The sequence below is a fragment of the Heloderma suspectum genome, chromosome 4 (genome assembly GCF_057233095.1).
Source record: "Heloderma suspectum isolate Gila_16-S chromosome 4, 16-S_ref, whole genome shotgun sequence".
Lineage (NCBI taxonomy): Eukaryota > Metazoa > Chordata > Lepidosauria > Squamata > Helodermatidae > Heloderma > Heloderma suspectum.
This window is the reverse complement of record NC_139461.1, coordinates 224,844,480-224,867,563: the sequence shown is the minus strand read 5'-3', so window position 1 is coordinate 224,867,563 and position 23,084 is coordinate 224,844,480. Positions and strand designations below refer to the sequence as shown.

The 23,084-nt window shown below is 44.4% G+C and overlaps 1 protein-coding gene across 6 annotated transcripts in view; it reads left to right on the top strand.

Moving 5' to 3' along the window:
• ACOT11 (acyl-CoA thioesterase 11) overlaps positions 1-23,084 on the top strand; it is a 149,599-nt gene that overhangs the window by 90,616 nt on the left and 35,899 nt on the right. For all 6 annotated transcript variants that reach the window (XM_084852414.1, XM_084852415.1, XM_084852413.1 and 3 more), the window contains 2 exons: positions 13,258-13,453; positions 17,193-17,262. In XM_084852414.1, coding sequence (XP_084708540.1) covers positions 13,324-13,453; positions 17,193-17,262 — 200 coding nt within the window. In that variant the 5' untranslated portion in view covers positions 13,258-13,323. The remainder of the gene's footprint in view (positions 1-13,257; positions 13,454-17,192; positions 17,263-23,084) is intronic.

Below are 23,084 nucleotides of genomic sequence, written 5' to 3'. Positions count from 1 at the left end.
TATTTTGCAATATATCATTGATTGATAATCTGATTTAGAGCTTTTCTACACAAGGCATTTATTGTGCACTTGTCATTCCGTACTCATGGTTATTTATGGGTTCTTTAGATGATGTCGTCACCCTCCAGTTACACTTTTATTTTTAAACAGCACTTTCGATGAGTACTTTTAGAGCAGGGAAAATGTGGTATCGTTTAAAGAAAGTGAAAGTAAACGCTATTTCCACTTGTGTAATTATGTTATTCTGCTGTATCACAGTGCCACACCTAGAGGTTATGTAGCAGAAAAGCATGAAAGGAAATGCTCTTCATGTAGTGTTCTGATCTCAATTCTGCGATGAAACCGAAAGTAGTTACAGTGCATTAACAGCCTCGTGTAGAAAAGCTCTTAGTTTAGGCTTTATTCAGCAAGTAAGATATGAGGGCTGTTTTGAGTCATGTGGAAACTGCTTTAAAGTTTAAATACCTACATGATGGCTGTCGTCACAAAACAAGTTGAAGGGATATAAAGCTGCCTCTATGTGGCAGCCGTAATGTGTGTCCTCAAAAATGTGTTTAAAGTTGTAAAAAATATGGGGTGAAAGTGTGTGGCTTTTATACTTGTGGTAAAGTTGTCATGTGACTCCTTTGCAACCACAACTTGTAAACCAATCTTTGGTTACTGTATCACTGTAAGGCTGGCAAAAGCTGGCTATACTGAGGTAAAGGAATTACACCACTACTTCTGCTTGAGCGGAAGGCCTGAGCTGGGGGGGGGTGGGTGGGTGGGGGGGAGTGTCATTCTCTTAAAGTCACATGAACAATTTTTAGGGCTGTGTGCTATCCAGTAGTCAGCATTCACCTGCAATTGGAGAATCTAGGATCTATTGCTTGAATGCAAATTTAAATGCATTTTAGACAGGCAATTAGTGCTTGTGATGCAACGGATTCTCTGTGCAGTCTCTGCTGAAGCCACTGGGTCACTCCCTGTAGTTAGTCCAGTTTCAGAAATTTACAAGTTCCAGAAGATCAGGAATAGTAGGTATCAGGCATGCAGCTATGCATGTTTGCTCTGAAGTAGATTCCAATGTATTCAGTGGGGCTTACTCTTAGGTAAGTGTGAATCTGACTGCAGCCTCAGTTTCTTCTTAAACACTCTGCTTTTCAGATTTCCTTGTTTTGTAGACTTTTATTATGTGCGGTGAGTATTGATTACTGAAAATATATGACTGTGTCTGGCTTTATTCTCATGTGATCTTTGTGTTATATTGCTTCCAGGGCACAATGTACTTCTGGGCAGAACCACCAAAGGAAACAATAGTTTGGTAGGTTTGCTTTGGTCGTTTTCTCTCAGCCTTATGAATGAAGGCAGGTGCTTGTAGTATTTGTGTGTTTTTTCCTGGTGGGTTGTTATCTAGTTGGGTCTCTCTTAAAGCTGTGAACAGCCACAAGTGGGTCTCAGTTTCTTTTTGTCCTAGTCAGGGACTCTTAGGGTGGCAATCCTATTACTTCTGCACTCAATACTTGTAAGCCTCCAAAGCTTACAAGCATTCAGTGCAGAGTGTGATCATCGCCTCTGCTGCTCCTCCCGCTCTGCATTTTCGGTAGATGGGCTATTTTGCCTGTCTAGCTGGGGCATTCCTGAGGGGGCCTCTCCAGTCATATCCTGGTCTCTCCAGTCCCCTCCCCTCCCACTGGAACCCCCCCCCCTTTACCCCCTCTCTGAGATTGAGTTCCCAGCCTCGGAGAGGCAGCTGGCACAGTTCTTTCTGCACCGGCTGTGAGGGGGAGGCGGACCTCGGATCTAGGAATCCAAAGTATACTATCACCCCCAGATGCTGTCTAGGGGCCACAGGATTGCTCCCTTAAGTAGAAAAATATGCTGGACTCTCGTGGCCGGAAAAGATGAAATGGAGACCAATCTATTCTATCTGAAGGGTAGATAGACTGACAGAAACAAACGAAGTAGACTCACAGGGGCTCATGGGATGTGCTAAGTTTCACAAAGTCAGAAAACCAAAATGCCCTTCAGATAGAATTATGTCCCCATTTGAACCCAGCATCTTCATTTAGCAGTAGAACCTGTGGCATGCACGCTCCACACTGCTGTCACTTTGTGACCCAAATGGCACACACTAAAGAACAGACCAGAGGGTGGCATTCCTCAGGGCAGAGCATCCTCACACATTTCCCCACAACCGTTCATAGCCCCAAGATCTATTGTGTCACATCTTGGATTAGGATACGACTGGGTGAGGAAAAGCAAGTATATAAATAAAAATTCGAGCCAAAACTCATTTGATTGGAGGGAAAGCATACAGCAGTGTGGATGTTGCCATGTACCTTTCTTTTGAAATGTGGCACAATGAAAAATGTATTTGTGATGTGATTAACTTCAGTTGCACCATCATTGCATCTAGATGTCATATAGCAGACAAGGACACTTCCTTTGGAAGTCCCCCATGTACAAGTCTGAGCTATCCTGTGGTCAAATGATGGCATTATTGCACTGGTGCACTTCGTGTACAGGTGTAAGCATTGCTCATCGATTTCACAACATGTGACCAGTAACATCAAATGATCTCTACTACGAATGTGATGCATGAAGTTCCACTGAAATCATGGGAAGTCTTTCAGTTGATTTGCTTGAATAATGGTTGAGTCCTGCTTCCACAACAAAAAAGTGGCTAGTTGATATTTCATTTAAGAAATTAAATATTTCATTTCTTCCTTGTCTTCGTCTTCAGGATGTGATGACTCGTTTTGAAAGAACTTCCTATTGAAGTTGTGAGCTGGGAAAGTCTTTGCTATAAAATTTCATTGCAAGGGAAGTCTTGTTCTGGGCAATTTAATTTTGTTTTTCTGGCAAGTTGCTAATGAAAAGTGCAAAGAATTAGGGATGGGCATTCAGATTCTATTACCTACTGCTTTCTTCACTCCACACACAAACCCCAAATCCATGCTGTGAACTAAATGCAGTTGCTGTTGCAGTATCTGTATAAAGGGTTGTGTGCATTGTTCTGTCCCATTCATCTCAATGGGTCTACTCTAAGTAGCACTAACATTGGATGCAGTCAAAAAAGTGGATATTGGAAATGTTCCACACCATTCTTGATTTTTAAGAGATACAAAACTCTTATCACTCCCCTTCCTATTGGGGAATTATTCGCATGACACAACAACCCACCTGCAAATAAGCTATGCAGTATGGATTATTTTTGGAACAACCCATGGTGCACCTGACAGACAATCAGGCTTAACATGGGTTGCTTTCCCTCTCCTTCCCCCACACTCCTCCATCCAGTATCCCAGGGCCCTGCATAGCAGAACCCATCTTGTCTGCCCATCCCTTCCCCGCTCTGATTGCATCTCTGTTCTCATTCCGTGGCTTTTTTTTTCAGCTTCTGAGATTTGTGCAATTGGGGCCGTAATATTTTTTTGCCCCAGGAATTTTCAAAAATATTTGTAATTTTGTATTATTATTTTTTTGTTGAGCTTTCACAGTTGTGCAAGAAACCACAGCAGTAATTGCTCCAAATGGAAGCCACAGAAAGGAGGGGAGCCTAGATCTCTCTCAAAAGGACTTGTTGGAGACCTGGGGAAGTGTGGAATGGAAGCAGGACACCCACAAGTGTCAGTTCAGCACTTAAAACCCTGAGGATCAGCTTGCTAAGTGGGTGATCTTGTTCCCTTTTCCCAACCTATCACTGTCAAACCGTGCACAAATTAGCCTATAATATATGCAGTTTCATTTTGTAATTTCCTTGTACTTTGTTCCCTTTGACAACTGAAACATACAAGGATATTGACAAGGCAAGGCTATGCATATCTGAGAGCCGCAAGTGTGCACTTGCACAACTGTGAAAAACCAAAAAAAAAAAAATTAAAAAAGTATGAACATATTTGCACAAATTTCTGGGGTCAAAAAATAATGGCCCCATTTGCACAAATCTTGGGGGGGGGCATTTTTTTTTAAAGGGATTGGCAATGCCCCTCTGGGCATTGTTGGAGGAGCTGTCATTGGTGAGGGAAGCTTCCAGTGGCTTGGGTCGACATGACTGGGAAGAGCAGCAGGAGTTTTTGCTGAGTGGCTCTGTACCTGATTGCTACAACCCATGATGGGTTGGCTCTACCAGGTTTGGACAACACACCAACCATCATGGGTAAAACAACCTCTACAACAAGCCATGGGTTGTCAGGGTGGCTTATTGGCGAAAAACAAGCCACCCTGAAGGAAGTGGTGTGGGCTTGGACAACATGACAACCCATGATGGGTTGTTGTGTCATGTAAACGCAGTCATTGGCCAGGGTTGGATGATCAGCGGAGGAAAAGATATCACTATGGCTTCTTTTCCCCACCCCATGTGTGCCACTCACAAGCCTGACATTTCCCTAGTTACCCTCACCACAGTGCAGGTTGCCAGCTGTGTTGTCCAAACCTGGCAAGGTATATGGCAGGGGTGGCTTCCAAACCACCCTGTAACTCCTACAACATGCCATAGCTTGTGGGGGGGTGGAAGCCACCCTTGCTACACACCTTGCCGGGTTCGGACAATATGGAAACCTGTGCCGCAGTGAGGGTAATTAGGGAAATGGCAGGCATGCAAGCAGCCTGGGCAGGGAAAATAAGCCACAGTGGTTTCCTTTCCCCGCTGATCGTCCAAACCCAGCTATTGTGTTGGACTTGTCACAGTGAAAGACAGACGCCCTCTCCTATCCTTGGATTTGCACCAGAACAGTTTTGATTTAAGCTTACTAATGATGCCCTCAAACTATGTCTACAAAAGAAAGCAGAAATTGGGACATCATCAGTCTTTCCCAGTTCCTCCTCCTAACAAACAGTTCTTCCTTGCCCTTTTGAATGAACGCTGACAGTTATAAGGTTGTGAATAGGTCTACTCCCACAGGTAGATTAAATTCAGCAAGCATCCAGGTTGCATTGACTCAGGAGGGTCAAATCAGAAATAATTTGGGGCTTTCTTTCTCTTGGTGCAATGCAGCATTTTTTGCTTCTAGCACTGGGGAAGGAAGATTGATGGAATGTCTGATTATGAACTATTCAGGGTGAAATATAGGCTTCTGTTTTGGTCCAAATCTCCTTTTGTATTTTTAAATGCTTCCCCACATTTGATGGTGCAATGATTCCCAGCAATCTCTCTTCATTTGGATTTAACACCACAGAAGCTGGCTTTGATTCACTGCTCCTCTGGGCCCTACACTGTAACTCAGCCTTCCCCAACCCAGCACCCTCCAGATGTGTTGGGCTACAACTCCCATCATTCTCAGCTAGCACAGCCAATGGGGTGATGAAAGTTGTAGTCCAACACATCTGGAGGACGCCAGATTGTGGAAGGCTGCTGTAACTTAATCTCTGTTCAGCAGTTCAAGGATGGTTTGCTCTTGTCATGTGATTTTTGTGGATTGCTAGAAAGAGCATAAGGCAACTTTGTTTGCCAAGGGGGGCAGGCATCCATTCACCCTTGCTCTGTGCCCTGCCTTGGCCTGTGGACATTTTGGTGCTCTTCAGGATGCTTCCATTATCAGTGCAGGGATGCAAAATGTGTTGCCATTTAATGGTGTCTCCATTTGGCTGAGTTTATTAAGACTAAACCATCATTTCCATATTGGTGCTGTGGAATAAGAGATGAAAAACTGGTAAGGTGATATTTTTTAATCAGACTAATGCCTGGTATAGGAGTACGCTAAGTTTTCACGTTGTGCATAACTCTTCTCCCGGCTTGATGAATAAAGGCACTACCATGGCTCTTAATAAACAAGTATGAGCATACTCTATGCAGTATCAATGCAACATCAAATTATCTTAGGGCTTTTTCACACAGAGCTTTTATCCTGCTGTTGAGATGGCTCTCTCTACAAAAAAATATTTGCAGCCTCTTTAGGTGACACCATGAACTTCCAGGGTATCTCCTGCCATTTCCCTTAGCCTATCCCGTGTTTTCCTCAAAAGGTAAAAAAGTGGTATTTTTTCCAGCACACGGAACAGAAGTGCCATGACCTCCCCGTGAAATTCTCCAATAGCGGAAGAAACTGCTCTGACTGGTTGGCTGTGGGCATTTGTTTTCAGTTGTTGGGGGCATGGTCAGGATGACGAAGGCACTGAGGATGGGCTGTGGGGTGTGTTGCACCCGGGAGATCCTCAGCAGGGATCCTCTTGGCAAGGAGGGAAGAACAGGCGGGAGAGTTCCTTGCACGGAAGGAGACTGAGCAGATTTGACAGGCGTGAGGGCAAGGATCACCCACTGCGCTTTGTGCCTGCCATGTAAATGCTTGAGCACATTTCTCTATTGGAGTGATAAGAGGGCAAAATGCCTCCCTACAATGGAGGGAGACAGATCTGACCCCCCACCCCACCAAGCTCAGAATGAATGTCCTCTGTTGATTCAGAGCACCCCATTAAGTTCAATGGGGCTTACTTCCAAGTAAATGTGCCGAGGGTTGCAGACTTACAGCACAATCTTATGATTACTCAGAAGTAAGTCAAAGCTTTCCTGGAGGCTGTGAGGAAACAGTACAGCACAAGAGAAGGAAACAAGACTCCTCCCCTCTGCTCCTTTGCACCCATGCCAGGGAGGGAGGGAGGGAGGGATTCTGTTGATTTCCTCCACCTTTAAAGTCACTAGACGGGCTTCCGACTTCCCTCCTGCTGAAGAGGAGTGGAGTGTTGGGCAGAGCCATCAATCATGTTACAGGAACCAATCATCAGCCTTCTGTACTAATTTTTCCGTGCAACCAAGAAAAGATATAGAGTGGAGGAAAGCAGTATGAGAGATGCCTGTATTCAGGGTTGGTCTAAATCCTGGAAAGGATCTGGAATCAAAAGGATTGGTTTGTAGTGGGATAAAATGCCAGGTGTGAAAAGAGCCTTAATAGCATACATGGGTGAAACAGAATAATCATGATGATCACAAGTACTTTTGCACAGAAAAAGTATTATGGACAAAAATGGCTTAGTATGTGCATATGAACACCAGACCACTTTAATCTCTGTCCTGTACATTCGGATGACTGATAGACAGCCATAGGACAACCACTTAAAAGTAGGACTGACCCAAATGATTTGTTTTCCTGTTTCAGGGGATATAGAAATATTTCTCCCAAAAAAACATGAATTGTGAGAATGTTCATTTCTTTCTCAATGTTGTTGGCTGCCATTATTTCCCTTATGTGCTGCTGCTGTTTCCATGTCACTCTTTCTCACTACTGTATGATCATCTTCAATTTTAGTTACATGCATAATCCTAGCTAATTGTGGATCACTTAATCAATGCGAGAAATACATCACAATGCCATGTACCTAACTGAATTCCGCTATGTCAAATCACTGAGATCAAATCCATGAAGCCAACGGAGAATGAGGGCATGGCCCCTGGATCAGCCACATAGGTGATCCCAGCTAGTTGGGAATCTTATAGTGAATAGAATGATGTCACACTACAGTATAGCTAATCAAACTATCAGTTTTTACTTTTCTCAGTACTTCAAATTGTGCACTATTCCCATAGCTATTAATATAGGACATTCTGGAATCATCCCTGCCAGTTTAGCTGCTAAACTTTAGCAAAAAGACTGCACTGTATTCATGCCACTGATAGCAAATGAAGCCAGTTAGAATGTGGGTAATATTTGCTTATTCAGGAAGCACTGACAGCTTTTTGAAGGAAATTGGTGAAAGAGGTGTGTGTTTCAAAGTTGCCAAAAATGTTTGTGAGAAGTGCCCCCTCCCCTTTCAGCTCAGCTCTGCTTACCAAACTGTCATGTGGCTCAACTGACATGTGGTTGTCTATAGCCTTTGACCATATAGTTGAGCCCAGTATTGCCATTTCTGTTTCCCCATATTTTTAAGTGGCTGCTGGGGAGTTATGCTGCTAGGCTTAACCATGTACTTGGAGGCTGCTCCTTTTCCTCCCGTGGGTAAACGAGCCCCACATAGTAAGCTTTCAAGAAGCAGCCTTGTGGCTCAAAGTCCTGGATCCATTCTCAGTTCTCAATTTGGAAAGAAAGTTGTATTAAAAATGCTGTTAAAAACATAATTCAAAAGTGTGTCCACTTTTTTGTTCTAAGGAAAGATTGCATTTTGCCTGGTATATCCGTGCAAAGGAATGCAGCAAAATTCTTAAGCATGAATGTCGAGTCAGATTGCTAACACAGCATCAAACGTTTTGAGTGAAAGATTGATTTACCTAGCCTATGTCTTTAAGTGGCCAAACAGCTGCTAAATATAGATCTCCCTGGCTTGTCACTTGTGCATAGACGTGGGAATTGGCTTAATATTAGATAGCAGGTTTGAGTTAGGAGACTGCCAGTCACATACAGTTGGAACAGACAAGTGTCGTTCAGCACTGTCCAATTCTTGCAGCGTTTCTTTATGGCTAATTACCAGTTTAAGGATCATGACTTCTCTGTGTCCATCAATGGCTGGGAAGGAGACTGAAAGGGATTTTGCTGCAGGATGGTGAGATCTGTTTAATTTAGCAAAAAGACTGCAATGTATTTCCAAATGTAAGGATGGAGATAGTTCTATCATACCCTGTATCAGTAGCTAGCTTTATAAATGGCATAAACCTGGAAATACTGAGAAAAGTAGAGTCTGTGCCAGAGGATGGGCTCTGTTACATCACTGTGGGCCCAGAAAGATGGAGATGGCCTTTAATGGAGATTACTTCTAATGCATCTTGCATTTGTGTTTCCTTTTATTACACGGGTAGGTTAATTCCAAGCTGCTGCAGTTGAGGAACTCATGGATATTTGAGTGGGGCAGCCACAGCTAGGCTAAGAAAAGGAGGAAAGTTCAGGAACAAAATGCTAGACTAGTGTCTGCTGTCTGTTGAATTACTCATCTTTCAAATTAAGGTCATCTTTACTGCAAGATTTGTATAAAAAGGAACTGCCAGCTCAACATCTAAAAATTAAAGACAGCCAAGCGATGAGTGTCTGCAAGCATTCAGCCTATTTTTCCTCTAAGGTGTTTTTCCTGCAACTAAAAAAATAATCTTTTGAGCAGTCAATGTTTATTTTTATTTCAACAAGGGATTTGAAGATACCGAGTTGATGTAATATTGGAGATGGAAGATATTATTTTTTAATCTTAGGTTTGAACCTTATCATTTTAGGGATTAAGTGTGTGTGTGTGTGTGTGTGTGTGTGAATGAATCCTATACACACTTACCTGGGAATAAGCCCCATTGGACTCAATGGAGCTTACATCTGAGTAGACATATATAGGATTGCGCTGTCAATATTTTAATGAATTCATAGATGGGCTCTAATATTTATTTGTTCGTTTATTTATTACATTTATATCCCACCTTTCTTCCATCGTGGAACTCAAAGTGGCTACATGTGTTTCCCGGGTGGTCTCCCCTCCAAGCACTGACACTCAGACCTGCTTAGCTTCAGCAAGGCAGCTGCCTCATGTACTTTCAGACTATGCCCTGGGACTAATAGGAAAACATGCACAATTTTCAGGAAGATATGGTGCTTTTAAAATATAAATTTTCCCTTTTATTTATCTTATATAGGATACACGATTTAGCTCCATAAAGTTTTTTTTAACTTGCACACAGCAGAGAAAAGCATTTTAGGCTAGTGACCTGATCTATTCTGAATAGCAGATGACTCATTCAGAATGAACACGTGCTCAAGTATCTTTTAAGGGTGCTTAGCACATAAAGTTTCAATAGAATATGTTTTACAGATCACAAATCACATTATCAGAGTCACAGGGTTTTTTAAAAAAATGTACAACCCGTCTTTTTAATCCCATGGGACCCTCAAGGCAGTTCAGCACCTCCATAAAATCATACATGCTTTGTGCTGCCTTATTGTGATATTAGTAGGAAGGGACCCTGGTATCTGTTATTTGGGCTGTCTGTTAATTCATTTATTCAAATATTATGGCTGATTTTATTCAGAGTTTTAAGCCAAGCTGTTCCTAGGCTTTAAGGAAGATTCCAATTTTAACCCCACCCCCACCCCAAAATAACATTTTATACTAAACAAATTCAGCCCCCTTCAATGCTTATCTTTTGGTTGCCAAAATCCAGCCCAAATATATATATATATTTAAAAGGAACAGGCTCTCCTGCCTATATCCATAAAGAAGCCTCTGGAGCCAATGATGGGAAAGTCCATAGCGTGTCTTTCCTTACTTCCAGCCCCTTTCTTACATGGATAGACAATGACTGGAGCAGGTAGGCACTTCTGTAAGAATGTGGCATGGGCCTTAATTTCCCTACTGATGGGGAGCATAAGATTTCTGAGAAGAGGTCAGATATGATCAACCCCAAGGCATTTGTATAACATCAGGGAGTTACCCTAAGCCAGGGCTGACCCTCTTTTATGTGTACCTGGCTTATGAGAGTCATTGAACTTCAATGGCTGTTGAGCGCCTAACCCTCTCAGCAAATCTCAGCTTTTGTGTTGCAGCTAAGCAAATAATTGCTTGCTTCTCATGTCAAAGCTTAGGTGAAAGGGGAGTCTATTTTAACAGCAGTGAAATGGAATGGTTTATGTTTATCAAGGGTGTAGTAGGTCTGCCAGAGCGGAGTTCCATTTCAATACAAAGGTTCACTGACTATGGCCCTTTTTCCTATTTCTCCTCCCCTTCCCAGAACCACTGCTGTTCTTGGTACTTAAAATAGCTTGTGGTGGGTTTTTTCCTCTTCTTCTAATAGGGATACAATTACAAGTACTCTTTTTGATCTTGAAACACTTAACAGGAAGTCACTGGATGTAATGGTCTTCCCAGCACATGTACTGGAAACAAAATGGACTCCTGGCCCGCCAAATGCACCCTTTTCCAAACACTAGTATTAATATCCATGTAGGGGGAAAGTCACCTATTAAACAGTCATGAGTCTTGTCCAGACTAAATGCGGAGTCTTCTTAACTCTGCCTCTCTTTATTCTGGAGAAATGGAATGCAACAGGAAAAGTTGCAAGGAGAGGCCTCCCCATTTTTTCTCCCCTTGCCCTTTTTTGAATGGCTGATGCTTGCTATGGACACTTAACGAGTTACATCCTTCTCACAATGTGTGTGTATTAAAAATGCATGCTTAACACATGATGCATGTAGTCCAGAAAACTCCCCTCAAGGAATGCAATTGTTTCATGGAGATCGCACTTTCAAAGAGTTAAAGGACAAAGGTTATGCTTGCCTCAGATAGCACATTAATTACCATTGTGGTTGCACTGCGGAATGTAGTTGTGCAAGTATCACCAGCACATTGTTTACTTGGTGACACTAGCACCAGCTCAATAACAATGTATTAGTTGCTCAAATATGTTGTGCCATTTTAAAACCTTTTCTTTATTGTATGCTTTCTCTGCATCCTGACATTGCACAGCTTGTGTATAAAAGCACTTGCCTTACTGTATTATTTTAGCCAAATAATGCCCAAAAAGCCATGAAGCAAGGCTATCTTCTCCAAAAACATACAGGTGTTCAGAAGATCACACTTTGGTTGCACACATTCAGTTTGTGGAGAGGAGTGGGGTTGTGCCCACTGGCCCAGCTTCCATGGATTAGGCAGTATGTGAGAAATTAGCTCTGTGGTTTGTACACACAGATAGGAACCCTATATGTGATATACAGGGAAAACATACAAGTGGGAACCCATTTGTATGTTTTGCCCAATGTTCAGAGAGAGTGGGATCCAACAGCTGCATGTCTGCTCATCTTCACGCATTTCACATGTGGATTAGTGTGAGAAAAGGCCTAATATTACACTGTTGTTGCTGAAATGTCCTGATGTGAGGTGACAATACATTCTCCCCAAATCATGAGGTGTACCACCATCACCCATGTTAGTCCACAGATATGAGGGAAGGGAGGAAGAAACCTTCCATTCCTACCCACGCCAACTTCTTCCTATGTTTCCCTTCAGTCCAGAAAGGATCGGTAGGATTGTATCCAACAGTGTTCTTCCATCAGTGGAATGGGCACTGTGGGTGGATCAAATTGTCCTTTCCCTTCTGCAGCCATCCTACCCCACGCCACCCAATCTGGTCCAGAGGCCTGAGGGACCCTCTTGAGCCGATGTCACTGTGGTGAGGGGCTACAGGGGAGAGGAGGGGAAAACTCCCACTGTGCAAGTGGGAGTCCGCTCATTTAACATTGGATTGAGCTCTTAGGATGTTGCAAATGAAGTCATTTGGCATCGATATTATACTACTTCTGGGGAAGTTACTGGTGGTTTTTAGTATTTCAGTAGTTTTTAGATGACTCCTCCAGGTTAGAATCCGGCGAATCTCCCCACTAACCCCCCCCCCCCCCCCCCGTACAGGAACTGGTGTTTGAAAAAGCAACAGTTATCACAAGCAGATAAGCAGGCATTATGTACTGTGCTTTCGTGGGGAGGCAGCCAGGTGAGGCCAGCCTGAAAATCTCCAAACCCAGAACCAGCCAGTTCAGACAAGTATTTCTTGGATTAAGATTACCTTTGATTCTGGCTCTTTTTGTGGGATTCCCAAGAGGTCAGGATAATGTCGGTCACAGGAACAGCACCGGCCATTTGTGTTGTCCTGCCCGCTTTTATACCTTACAAACATCAGCTGGAATTCCCGCACATGCTCTGCCTCCCAATTGGCACTTTCTGTTGGTTTTAGCTTTGGGCAAATCCACCCTAGGGTTTGTAAACTCGGAAGGGACGTTACCGTGTTCGTCTTGTCTTTTTACAGATTATGCCGGGTGGGTGGGGGCAGTTTAGCTGGAAGTTCATTTCGTCTGGGATTTGTCAGAGCTCAGATCATTTTCACATGTGGCCCCAGTTCAACCCAATACCTGTGTCTCGTCTCTCTCTCTTGCCGCCTGTGCCTGCAAAAGTTTCAGTAGGGCCTTGAATTTATATCTTTGGACGGGAGGAAGCTTTCATGGAAAAGCAATTCCTTTGATAGTCCTTAATTAAGCTCTTGGGGGTGGGGTGGGGTGGGTGAGGGACGGTTGTGGGGAATGTTGCCAACGATCCTAACCCCCCAGCCATCCCCTCTCTCCAAAGTGTGGGTTTCCTAGGCTTGCATTTTTATGAGCCCGAAGGGGCCCGATTCCAAAGGGCGTAGCGTTCGCGCGCGGGTGTTTAAATGCACCGCGTAACTTGGGACCGGAGAAAAATGGAGAGACGGAGGAGCGGAGGGTCAGAGAATCGCGGGAAGGCAGGGAGGCCCCATTCGCGCGGCGGCGGCGGCGGCTTGTTCGCTATCAATAGCGCCTTGACGCTTTGTGTTCTCTGCCTCTCCCGACCCGATCTGCCCTCCCATCCCAGAGCCCCGCGCCGGCTGCCGCAGCAAACTCGGCCCTCTCGGAGGACGGCCCCCGCCAGCGGCGCGCCATGGAGAGCTACCGGAACGCCACCGAGGTCCAGATGAGTCAGATGGTGCAGCCCTGCCACGCCAACCACCGCGGAGAGCTCAGCATCGGGCAGCTCCTGAAATGGATCGACACGGCCGCCTGCCTTTCCGGTAAGCCGCCGAGGGGACGCCGAGGGGCGGGCGCGTGTCTCTGGGCAGCCTTCCCCCGGCTCAGTCCGAACGCGCGCGCGTGGCCTGAGCCGGTTCAGGTCTTAAGGTGGACCGAGCGCGCTGCGCCCACGCCGGACCCGCCGCTGCGAGGGAGGAGCCGCCTCGGCTGACTTCAGGCTCCCGAAAGGGGCAGGCTGCCTCTGGGCACGTGCGCGGCCCGAGAACGTTTCCCATAGGAGAGACGAGCTCCAGGCCCTTTCACGCCTCCAGCCTTCCTAGGGTGCTTCCTGCCTCTTTCACGGAATTTGAGGGCGGGTCCAGATGATGTCGGTCTTCTCTGCATGAGGCTTTTAACCCACACCTTTACTGAGGCTTCTGCTTCCAGATTCTTTGCGGGATTAAGATCAGCCTTTTTACACGTGTTTGACCCGGTGCTTGCACAAGAGGAACCTTTCCTTTTAGTTCTCTGCCTCTGTATATGTTTCATTACACAACCACTAGATGGTGCTGTGGTGTAGCTGAATTGCACAATTACAGGACAGTGTCCTTTCACCATTTCTAAATATTACCACACTTTCCTCTGTTTAAAAAAAGCCTGGGAAATGCTTGTAAGGAGCAGGAGAGGCCTTTACAACCTTGTGTAAAGGACCCACAAACTACCGTGAGTGAGAAAGGCTTGTCATCTTCCAGTTGTAATCCTCCCTGTGTTTTCCTGCCGCTTCTTCATTCTTTTTCTTCCTACAAACAAACACATTAAGGAAAACAAGCCACAGTAGCTACACAATATCTTTTGATTGGTAGTGCTAGGAGCCCTCGGTCTGGAAACACCCCTAGTTTCAGCAACGTAACTGTGGTGTGTGTATCCTTTTTCCTTGTTATTGTTAAAACAGTTGGGAGTGAGAGATCCTTGCCAATCTTCAGCAAATCACCTGGTAGATACTAGTCAGGTAGATACAGGAACTCTGTAGGCAGCCAGCACTGAAGTAAGATTCAGCTACCAGTCTGGTCAGCTTCTCTCTATGGAATGTCGGTGCCCTCGTGTCCTTTGCTTCAGGCAGCGAAGAGGTCTTGGGCTGGTCATGGATCTGGAGTTCAGACGGTGTATTTGTTTTCTAGGCATCTTGCTTTTAGGACATTGACGCCATTGTATTGGGGCTACTTAGGAGTTTGCAGACTGATTCAAGGGGTTGATGAGAAGAGTTTATTCCAGTTGAGCTTGCCTAGCTCAGATCTTTATGCAGTCATAGGCTTAGGAAAGCCTGAGTGCTATCTAGTCAAGTCCCCTGCTGCAAAGTCAAGAGTGTCCACTCACCAGACCTCCACAGATCAATCTGCACAATCCATAAGAACTTAAGAGTAGCCTTCCTGGATCAGAACTGGGGTCCATCTAATCCGCCATCTTATTTTCCAGCAGTAGCCAGATATATGCTTCCAGGAAGCATACAAGCAGGAGGTGAAGGCCACAGTCCTTCCTTGTGGCTGCTTCCAGGCATGGCTTTTATCTTGTCATTGCCCTGCCTCATGCATGGAATTCTTCTGGGGGTGGGGGGTGGGGGTCCAGACATCGCTGCCATCCACTTGTAGCCCTCCCATGCTTTCCTACGACTTCTTCTGTCTTTATTCTTACCATGTAAAAATTGACAAAAAAGATGGAATGCTGCACAATGGCTTCTAACTAGGAGTGCCAGGAGCCATCCATTTGGAAGCACCCTGTATGTCCCCAGCCTGTGGTATTCAGAGGTAAAGTACCTTTGACCAGAGAGGTTCTACTTAGCAATCTTAGTGAATAGCTGTTCACAGACCTACCCTCTCTGAATTTTTTTGAAGTGATCTGGGTGAGTGGTCATCACCACACCCGGCGGTAGGAATTAATTAACGGAATTGATTATGGACAGTATCCAGTGCTGCCGTTGCACTAGCAGGAATGATTGCTAGCACACTGGGAAGTTAGCGCTTGCTACATCTACAGCAACCCTGGAAACTAGCATTTCTGCAATGGGACAAGTCAGTAGAGCTCCTGGAAGAGAGTTCAGCTGACCTCTCCTGCTCCAGAAACTCTAGTTTGAACTTGTTTCTGGGGCTGCTGTATCCAGCATTAGCTTCTGTTGCACTAGCCACTTGGTGGTCAACTGCCAGCACTGAATATTGCCCTATGTGTTTTGTGAAGTAGTACCTCTTGTCTGCTCTGAACGTATTGCCCATTTCATTGGAGAAAAATCTATCCACTTTATTTTCACACCAAGCATATTTTTATAAACGTCTGTCATGCCCCACCCCTTCTTTATGGGCTTTTTAAGGAGGAAAAAGACATTTTTTTTTGTGACAAGGCATCAAAGCTGTACACAATATTCCAAATACAGCTGCAACATAGATTTATTAAAATATTAAGACAGTTGCAGGGTTTTTTTCAGCCATGTTCTTAATATCCCCAAATTAACTTTTCCGTTTGCTTCTTTCACTGCCACTGTACACTGAGTTGAGGATTTCATGGAGTTATCCCACATGACAAGATCTCAGGTTTCCGAGCCAGTCAGTGAGCTCAAACCCCATCAGTGTATACGCCGAGTTAGTATTCCCCCCGCCCCACGACATTTTATACTTGTTTGTAATAAACCACATTTGCCATTTTGTTGCCTGTTCAACCAATTTGAAGAGAACTTTTTGGAGATCTTCGCAGCCTGGCTCGATTTTACCATCCTGAATAATTTAGGGTGCTTCTATTGTGCAACCACCCCCGATGTCATTCAAAGAATTTTAGAGGGGGTTCAGACATCGTTGTCTTCTATTTGTAACCCTCCTGTGTTTTCCACTGTTTTCCCATCTTTTTTTCCCTTGCCACAAAAATTAAGGCACCTCCCCCCCCCCCCCCCGGGCACCTGTGGTGTTTTGTAGATGCCCAATATGGTTGAAAGCTGGATGGAAATTTGAGTCCCTTCCAGAACAGCCAATGGGTGATTCTGTCTTCTACACTTGTAGATGGGAACTTGTGCCTGCCCAGGAGAGAGCAGGTCTAGCAAGGCATAAGAAGTTATTCTGTCATCGAAATAGTTGTCATGGGTGTTGTAGCCCAGAGTGATGTTGGGTAAGAGTCTGGGAGTCCTGGGTGGCAAAGAACAGGATCTTCCAGTACTCTGTGGTTCCTTTACTAAAAGACAGACAGACAGACAGAAAGACCTGATCTGCTCTAAAGTACTGCTGCAAAGGAAAAATATCACTAAGGCCATATCCTCATATCACACCTTTTATGATCCTGTTCATGCAGCTGGTTGTTAAGTGAAAGGATAAGTGCTTAAATAAAATGAGGGCTAGTAAGATAGCAATACGAATAGGAATAGATAGATCATCACCATATTAGAAGAGATGAATGGCCTTTAGGTAAAGGAAAATATTTCAATTGCCCAAGAGCCAACACTGAAGCATTGGGAGTCAGCCTCACAAAGAGCTGAAAAATGGTTCAGATTCCTGTGTTCTAGCAGAAGTTTTTTAGCTAACGGTGCGAACATATGCCTGGGAATTTTTCCCAATCCTGCATGCGGGCATAATCTTGACAGTTCTTCTTTACATAACGGGCCCATTGGACTCTGTAGTTTGTACGCATTCTACTGTGGTGCAGATTTTGTTCTTGGAAATAAAGTTTTTTGTTTCCATTCTAAGCCTGTAACTGTAATTACAGTGAACAGAAAGAACCCTGTTTTGTGCAATGATGTACATAACTAATGTGGTTTGTTTGCCTTTTCAGCCGAGAGGCATGCCGGCTGCCCCTGCGTCACGGCTTCGGTGGATGATATCTATTTTGAGCACACAATTAGGTAACTGCCTCACTTCCTTGTCATTTGCAGTTTAACTGGATTTTTAAATGGATTTTTTTCATGTGCCTTCAGCAAATGCAGAAGAAGTAGAAATTAGTGCCATGTTAATTAGCTTCGTTAGAGTCTGGTTAAATTTCCCCAGTTTTCAGCCAGTGCATCCAGTGAAAAATATTGGGGAGAACTCATGGCTCAGACCCATCAGTTAGGATGGGGTGTTTCAGCTGTGCTGTGTCAGGGCAGAATCACAATATGTGACAACTGGGGTGACATTTTGTGCGCATTCTTAACAAAGGATGCTGTGCGAATGATGAAGGCTTGGAGTATGTTTTGGTTTCCTTGACACCGTGTTCATTGCAGATAGACATCCCATACACAGGGCTTAATTGGAGTCAAAGCTCAGACCCGAGGACCTGTCTTGAATTCCAGGGGTCAGTGTTGGAGTGGGTGACATACATTCCAAGAATAAAAGGAGTCCTTTGGAGTGTTTGCAGAATGCTGCCTCAGCTACCGAGCACAATGCACACTGCACATCTGGTACTTATGAAAGAGGGTTTCGGGTCATAAGATCTATGGCTTCTAGGTGGGCTTGAGCCCTGGTACTCTCTGATCCAAAATGATCCAGCACCTTAATATGCAACTCCAGCGCCTTATCAAGTGGTAATTGAGTAATGTCTGTATGTCACTGCAAGAATAAATGGTGCTGAAAAGATCACAGTGTTGGCGCCAGGCAGGCCTCAGTGGGGAGTCGGGGGGCCACCACTGAGAAGGCCCTCTCCCTTGTTGCCACCTTCTGAGCCTCCCTTGGAGGTAGCACTCTGAGGAAAGCCTCAGATGTTGATCGTAGTGTCCGGGTATGTTCAGGTCCAGAGAGGTGTTCCATCAGGTACTGCGGTTTCGAACCGTGTAAGGTACAGCTCTTTCCCAAATTATTTGTATTTAAATTTGCAGGTTTTAAGCAAAGGAGTAGAAATGGGAGGGGGACAGACTGCATGGAAAATCACTCCATATGGTGGCAATTCATGTGGTCAGTCACTCTGGACATCAGAAATGACAGCATGGCACACACTTTCATGCAGAGGCCTCCACATAGTATAAATGTGGGCACTAGACCTCTGGGATGTAAAGTGGCCTTTAATTCCTGTTTTGAGCCATGGCATAGTTCACTGTCCTTGGGTGAAGTGTAGCACTTTATAAAATAGCTGTGGATTTTGGAAAGCTCTAATTGCATAGTTGTTTTTGCTTCTATAGGTAGGCTTCAGCTCATAGCTTAGGCACAATTTTTCTGGAAATAACATCCATGCTTAATTTCTGCCATCCCATCATTTGTGAATATTTTGATCTATTTAATGATCTACACAAATGGCATGACATCATAGAAAAGCTACAGTTCAAGATCTGAACTTACCTATTTGTTTTTAAAATTTATAACCCCCTGTTCAAGCGGTAGTGAAGGATAAAGAATGCAGTAGACTCCTTTTCATAGGGAAGTATGCAAAAACTCTAGGAACTTTTTCTGGTCTATGGGATTGGCTTGTCATTGGTTTGGGAGAACTGTTGGAAAATTTGATGAATTTAGGAGTTTGCCTTTGAAAATAAAACACAGTTATGGTCCATTTCAGTACGTCGCCTTGATTCTTGTAATTGGTAGGACTTATTAACCATGTAATTGGCTCAAGATAGTGAATGATGTTGTCTCATTTAACCACAAGCACGCCTTTTATTGTGGAATAGGTACCTGGATGCCCTTGCTCAGCAAATGTCTGGATGCTTAAAAGTGGGGTCCCCTAAACAACAGCCTTGCTGGTAGTGTGATGCTGTGGACCCCTGGGACTTCTGTGTCATTTACACATAGGAAGAAAGTAACCCTGTGTCACGTTCCTTCATCCTCCTCCTTGCAATCAACACACTCTGAGATACCAGGCTTCAGGCTCACTACTTTATTAGTTAATGACCAGGTTCTTTACAAATGCAAATTCTAGGAAACTCTCAGGCTACAAAGGAAACAGCTACTTCACACAATTACGAATACCAATAGAGGAGCCAAAGTGGAAGCTGGAGAAGTTGCTGGCATTTTGAAGAAGAGCTTCCCGGCCAGACTAGCTTAGGGGGGATGCCTCTCCCTTACAGTGGCTCCCTCCTACGTGGGCTATCATGCATAGCTAACCTGGTGGAGCGTCTGCACTCTGCCTCTAACTTTTCCCACTTCGCTGTGCGACGGACCGTAGCATCCCTCAAGTCACACCCCTCACTCTCCTCCTCCCGTGAGAAAGGGGGGGGCCCTTCAGCCCAAGCCATCTGTGTGCCAAGGTCTTGAGAAGAATGCCTTGCCATATCTGAGCTCACTAGGAAGGGAGCCTCCCCCTGTTCTGGCTGTTCCCATTCTGAGTCTGAGCTGCTAGCTATCTCCACACGCTCAGATTCCTTCCTGACACCCTGACCACTAATGGTTTAGTCTCTTCTGTGTTGTAGGACTGTTTATGGCAGGGGTAAGCAATCTGGTACCCTCCAGATGTTTGGACTACAAATCTCATAAGCCACAGCCAACGTGGCTAATGGTAAGGGATTATGGGAGTTGTAGTCCAAAACAGCTGGAGGGCATCAGGTTGCCTACCCCTGGTCTATGAGCTATGGAACTTGCCAGAATGTGGTTGAGACATGCTTTTGAGGAACCCTGGTGCACTGGGCAGACTTTACAAATCTCTAGAGAAACAACGCCCTCCTCTCTTTGGAGACCTTTTATTTATTTTAGGTATTTATACTCTGCTACTTCAGCTCAGAGGGCTCTCAGAGTGGCTTACAAATTAGTTAGAACAATAAAAGATACAGTGCTTAGGCAAATAAAAAGGTCTTCATCTAGTACCAAAAGGACATTCAGTTTGGTGCCAGGAGAGCATCTCTGGGGAGGGCATTCCAGAATTTGGGTGCCACAACTGAAGAGGCCCCATGTTTGGGCACCACTTGCCTCACCCCCAAAGGGGAGGATCCTGATACTGGTCTCAGGCAGGTCCATGTGGGAGAAGGGCACCCAAGTACAGTGACAACAAAATGTCCAGACAATACTAATCCTGCTGGGGAGCCTGGAAATGACATGTACTCATAATCCGTCTCTTTCCAAAGTTAGGAAATAAAAGGCTAGTTGAGTGAGAGGAGCTCTATTTCCAGTCAGCTCAGGTGAAATAAAGTACAGAAGTCTTGTGTGAATTATGTTCTCGTGTAATTAGGTGGCCTTGAGAGGTTGAGCTTGCACATCCAATCCTGAGTGTATTGGACTAATCGAAGCCAGACCATGTAACCATTGGAGATTCTGTTGTAAGTCTGACTAACTTTGACAGTAGGTGTGAAAGAGAAGAGGATCCGCATACAGAAGAATAAATAGCAAACCGTATCAGAGTTCTACTGCTACACTTGAATAAGAGAGGTACTTATATCAAATTAGGTGTACTTGTAGAGTGAGATGTGTAAGCTGCTCTCACACCTACAGCATGTGTATTTCAGCACTTCAAGATTTTTAAAAATAACAATAATACATTTTTATTCCTCTTTTTCCAAGGAATTCAGGGCAGCACACAAAGTTTCCCCCTCCCCAACACACACACGCACAGTTTTATCTTCATAACAAACCTGTGACGTAGGTTAAACCAAAATATGGTGACTGGCCCAAGGTCACCCATGGCTGAACTCAGGTCTCCTTTGTTCACATACAGCACACTGTTCGCAATGCTACATTCTTTTATCCGCTACACCACAGTAGCTCCTTCTTAGAGGTTAAAATGGAGGTGTGATAAGAGGAAGTACAAGTACGTTTTTCTGCCCCTGCTTCTTTAAAATGTGCAACATGATCTCAGGCTGCATCCAGCCAAGAGCTTTCTGCACTGCTGGTTGCATGATGTAGTGCTTAAATGGAAGTTTGGGAGACAGTCAGCTGGTTCGCACGTAATGACAACCCAGAGTATGTGTTGTTGCCTTACCCAGAATTTACCTATGATTTGTCTGCCAAACAATCATGCAAAGCACAGGTTGTTTTTTCAATTCATGAGTTGTTTGATTTCCTCCTCCTTTGCCCACTCGCTCCCTGTATGCCTTTGTGGAGCAGCTGGGGTTTTTTCACCACTCTTGCCCGCCACCTCTGTAGCCTGGTGAAACAACCCATGAACAACCCATGATTCTGGGTTCATACATAACAACCCATGGCTGAAGCAACCATAGTACACAGCCAAACAACAAAACACGGGTTCTCTTCCTGAGTTGTTTGTGTTTAACAACCCATAGTTAACCCATACTTCCAGGTTCACACATAGCAACAACCCAGGATTCAACAACTCATACTCAGGGTTGTCATTATGTGCGAACCAGGTCATTACCACAAAAAAGACACATGACTTTGCATGGGACTTTGCCCAAGAGACTACCATTTCAGCCTCCCTCGCTAATCCCCTGTTTTGACCCCTTGATGGGGTCATAGTAAAACAATCACTGAAAATGTCCACTCAGAGCATCTCTACACCAGCCTAAAATCCTGCATTTAAAATGGGGCTTTCTGCTTCTGTTTTAAATGCAGGGTCACAACTGACTCCCTTTACATGTGCGTCCTTTTCCCCCTCCCCTTTCCCCCTCCTCCTCCTCCCCCTTATCCGAGTCTTCCATATGTTTCATTGATCTCACTCCTCTTCTTGCCGCTTTTCCTCTTTTCATGGAGGGAACTCAAGCTGAAAACAATGAGGTAATTTGATGGCTCATTATCTGTGATCTATTTAAAAATGGAACAAAAGGCATTTAGTGCAGGAGATGCCCGGGAGGTTCATGGCATCATCTCAATAGCAGGATAAAAGCTCTGTGTGAAGAAAGCCTCAGTATGCAGAAAGGGTAATATCAGCAAATCCAGCATTTTAGTTGGTTTTCAGTTTCTTTCCTCAACATGCTTAAGCGTTACACTTTCACTGAATAGATCAGTGCTACACCCACATTTAGAATACGGTGGACCAAAACTGTTATTACCTTAAATGGGTGTCTAGCAGCTACGCCTTTTTCATTTTTGCTCTAGAGTAGGACAGGGCCCCCGATCCAGATTGAGACACTGTTGTGTGTGTGGGTGGGTGGGGGTTAAGATCCAGACTGGGGGCCCTGCATCTACTCTAGAACAAATATGAAAAGAAGACAGAGATGCTAGGTGCTCGTTTAAAGTAATGTCTGTTTTGGCATTGTGTGCAGTTCTGATCACTCTACTTCTTCTAAAAGTTACCCCGCAACTGGAGAATAAACAGAAAACTAAAGAGATCCCTTGGGTTGGAGTGTCTTCCCTATGAAAATAGGCTTAAGGTGCTGTGACTTTGTGATTTAGAAAAGAAAGATGACTGAGGAGATGAGCTGCTGGTGTCCTAGAACATTCTGAGCTGTATGGAGAGAGAGTAAAAGAATACTCTCGCCAAACACAGGGTTATTTATTATCCTGTGGCTTTGATTGATGAGAGAGTTTAGGACAAGCAAGAAGTATTACTTTCTCATGCAATGCAGAGTATCTGATATGTTACAGTTTTCAGTTGTTTTGATGAATGTTTCTTTAACTCTTTTTATACTGACTTTTCTGTTTATAAGCCACCTTCATAGCCTGTTTAGAGTAGAATGGTGGCATATAAATTTTAAAAATTGTACTTGAGGATTTGTTATTTTTTTTTTTTTGCTGCAGGATGTTTAAAAAAAGGATTAGACAAATTATTAGAGGGCAGTTCTATCAACACCTAGGAGGGCCTTTTGATACTTGAAGCAGGAGCTTGTTTGCTATGTGGATGTACATCCTTCATTGATCAGAATGCTGATTTGCGCTA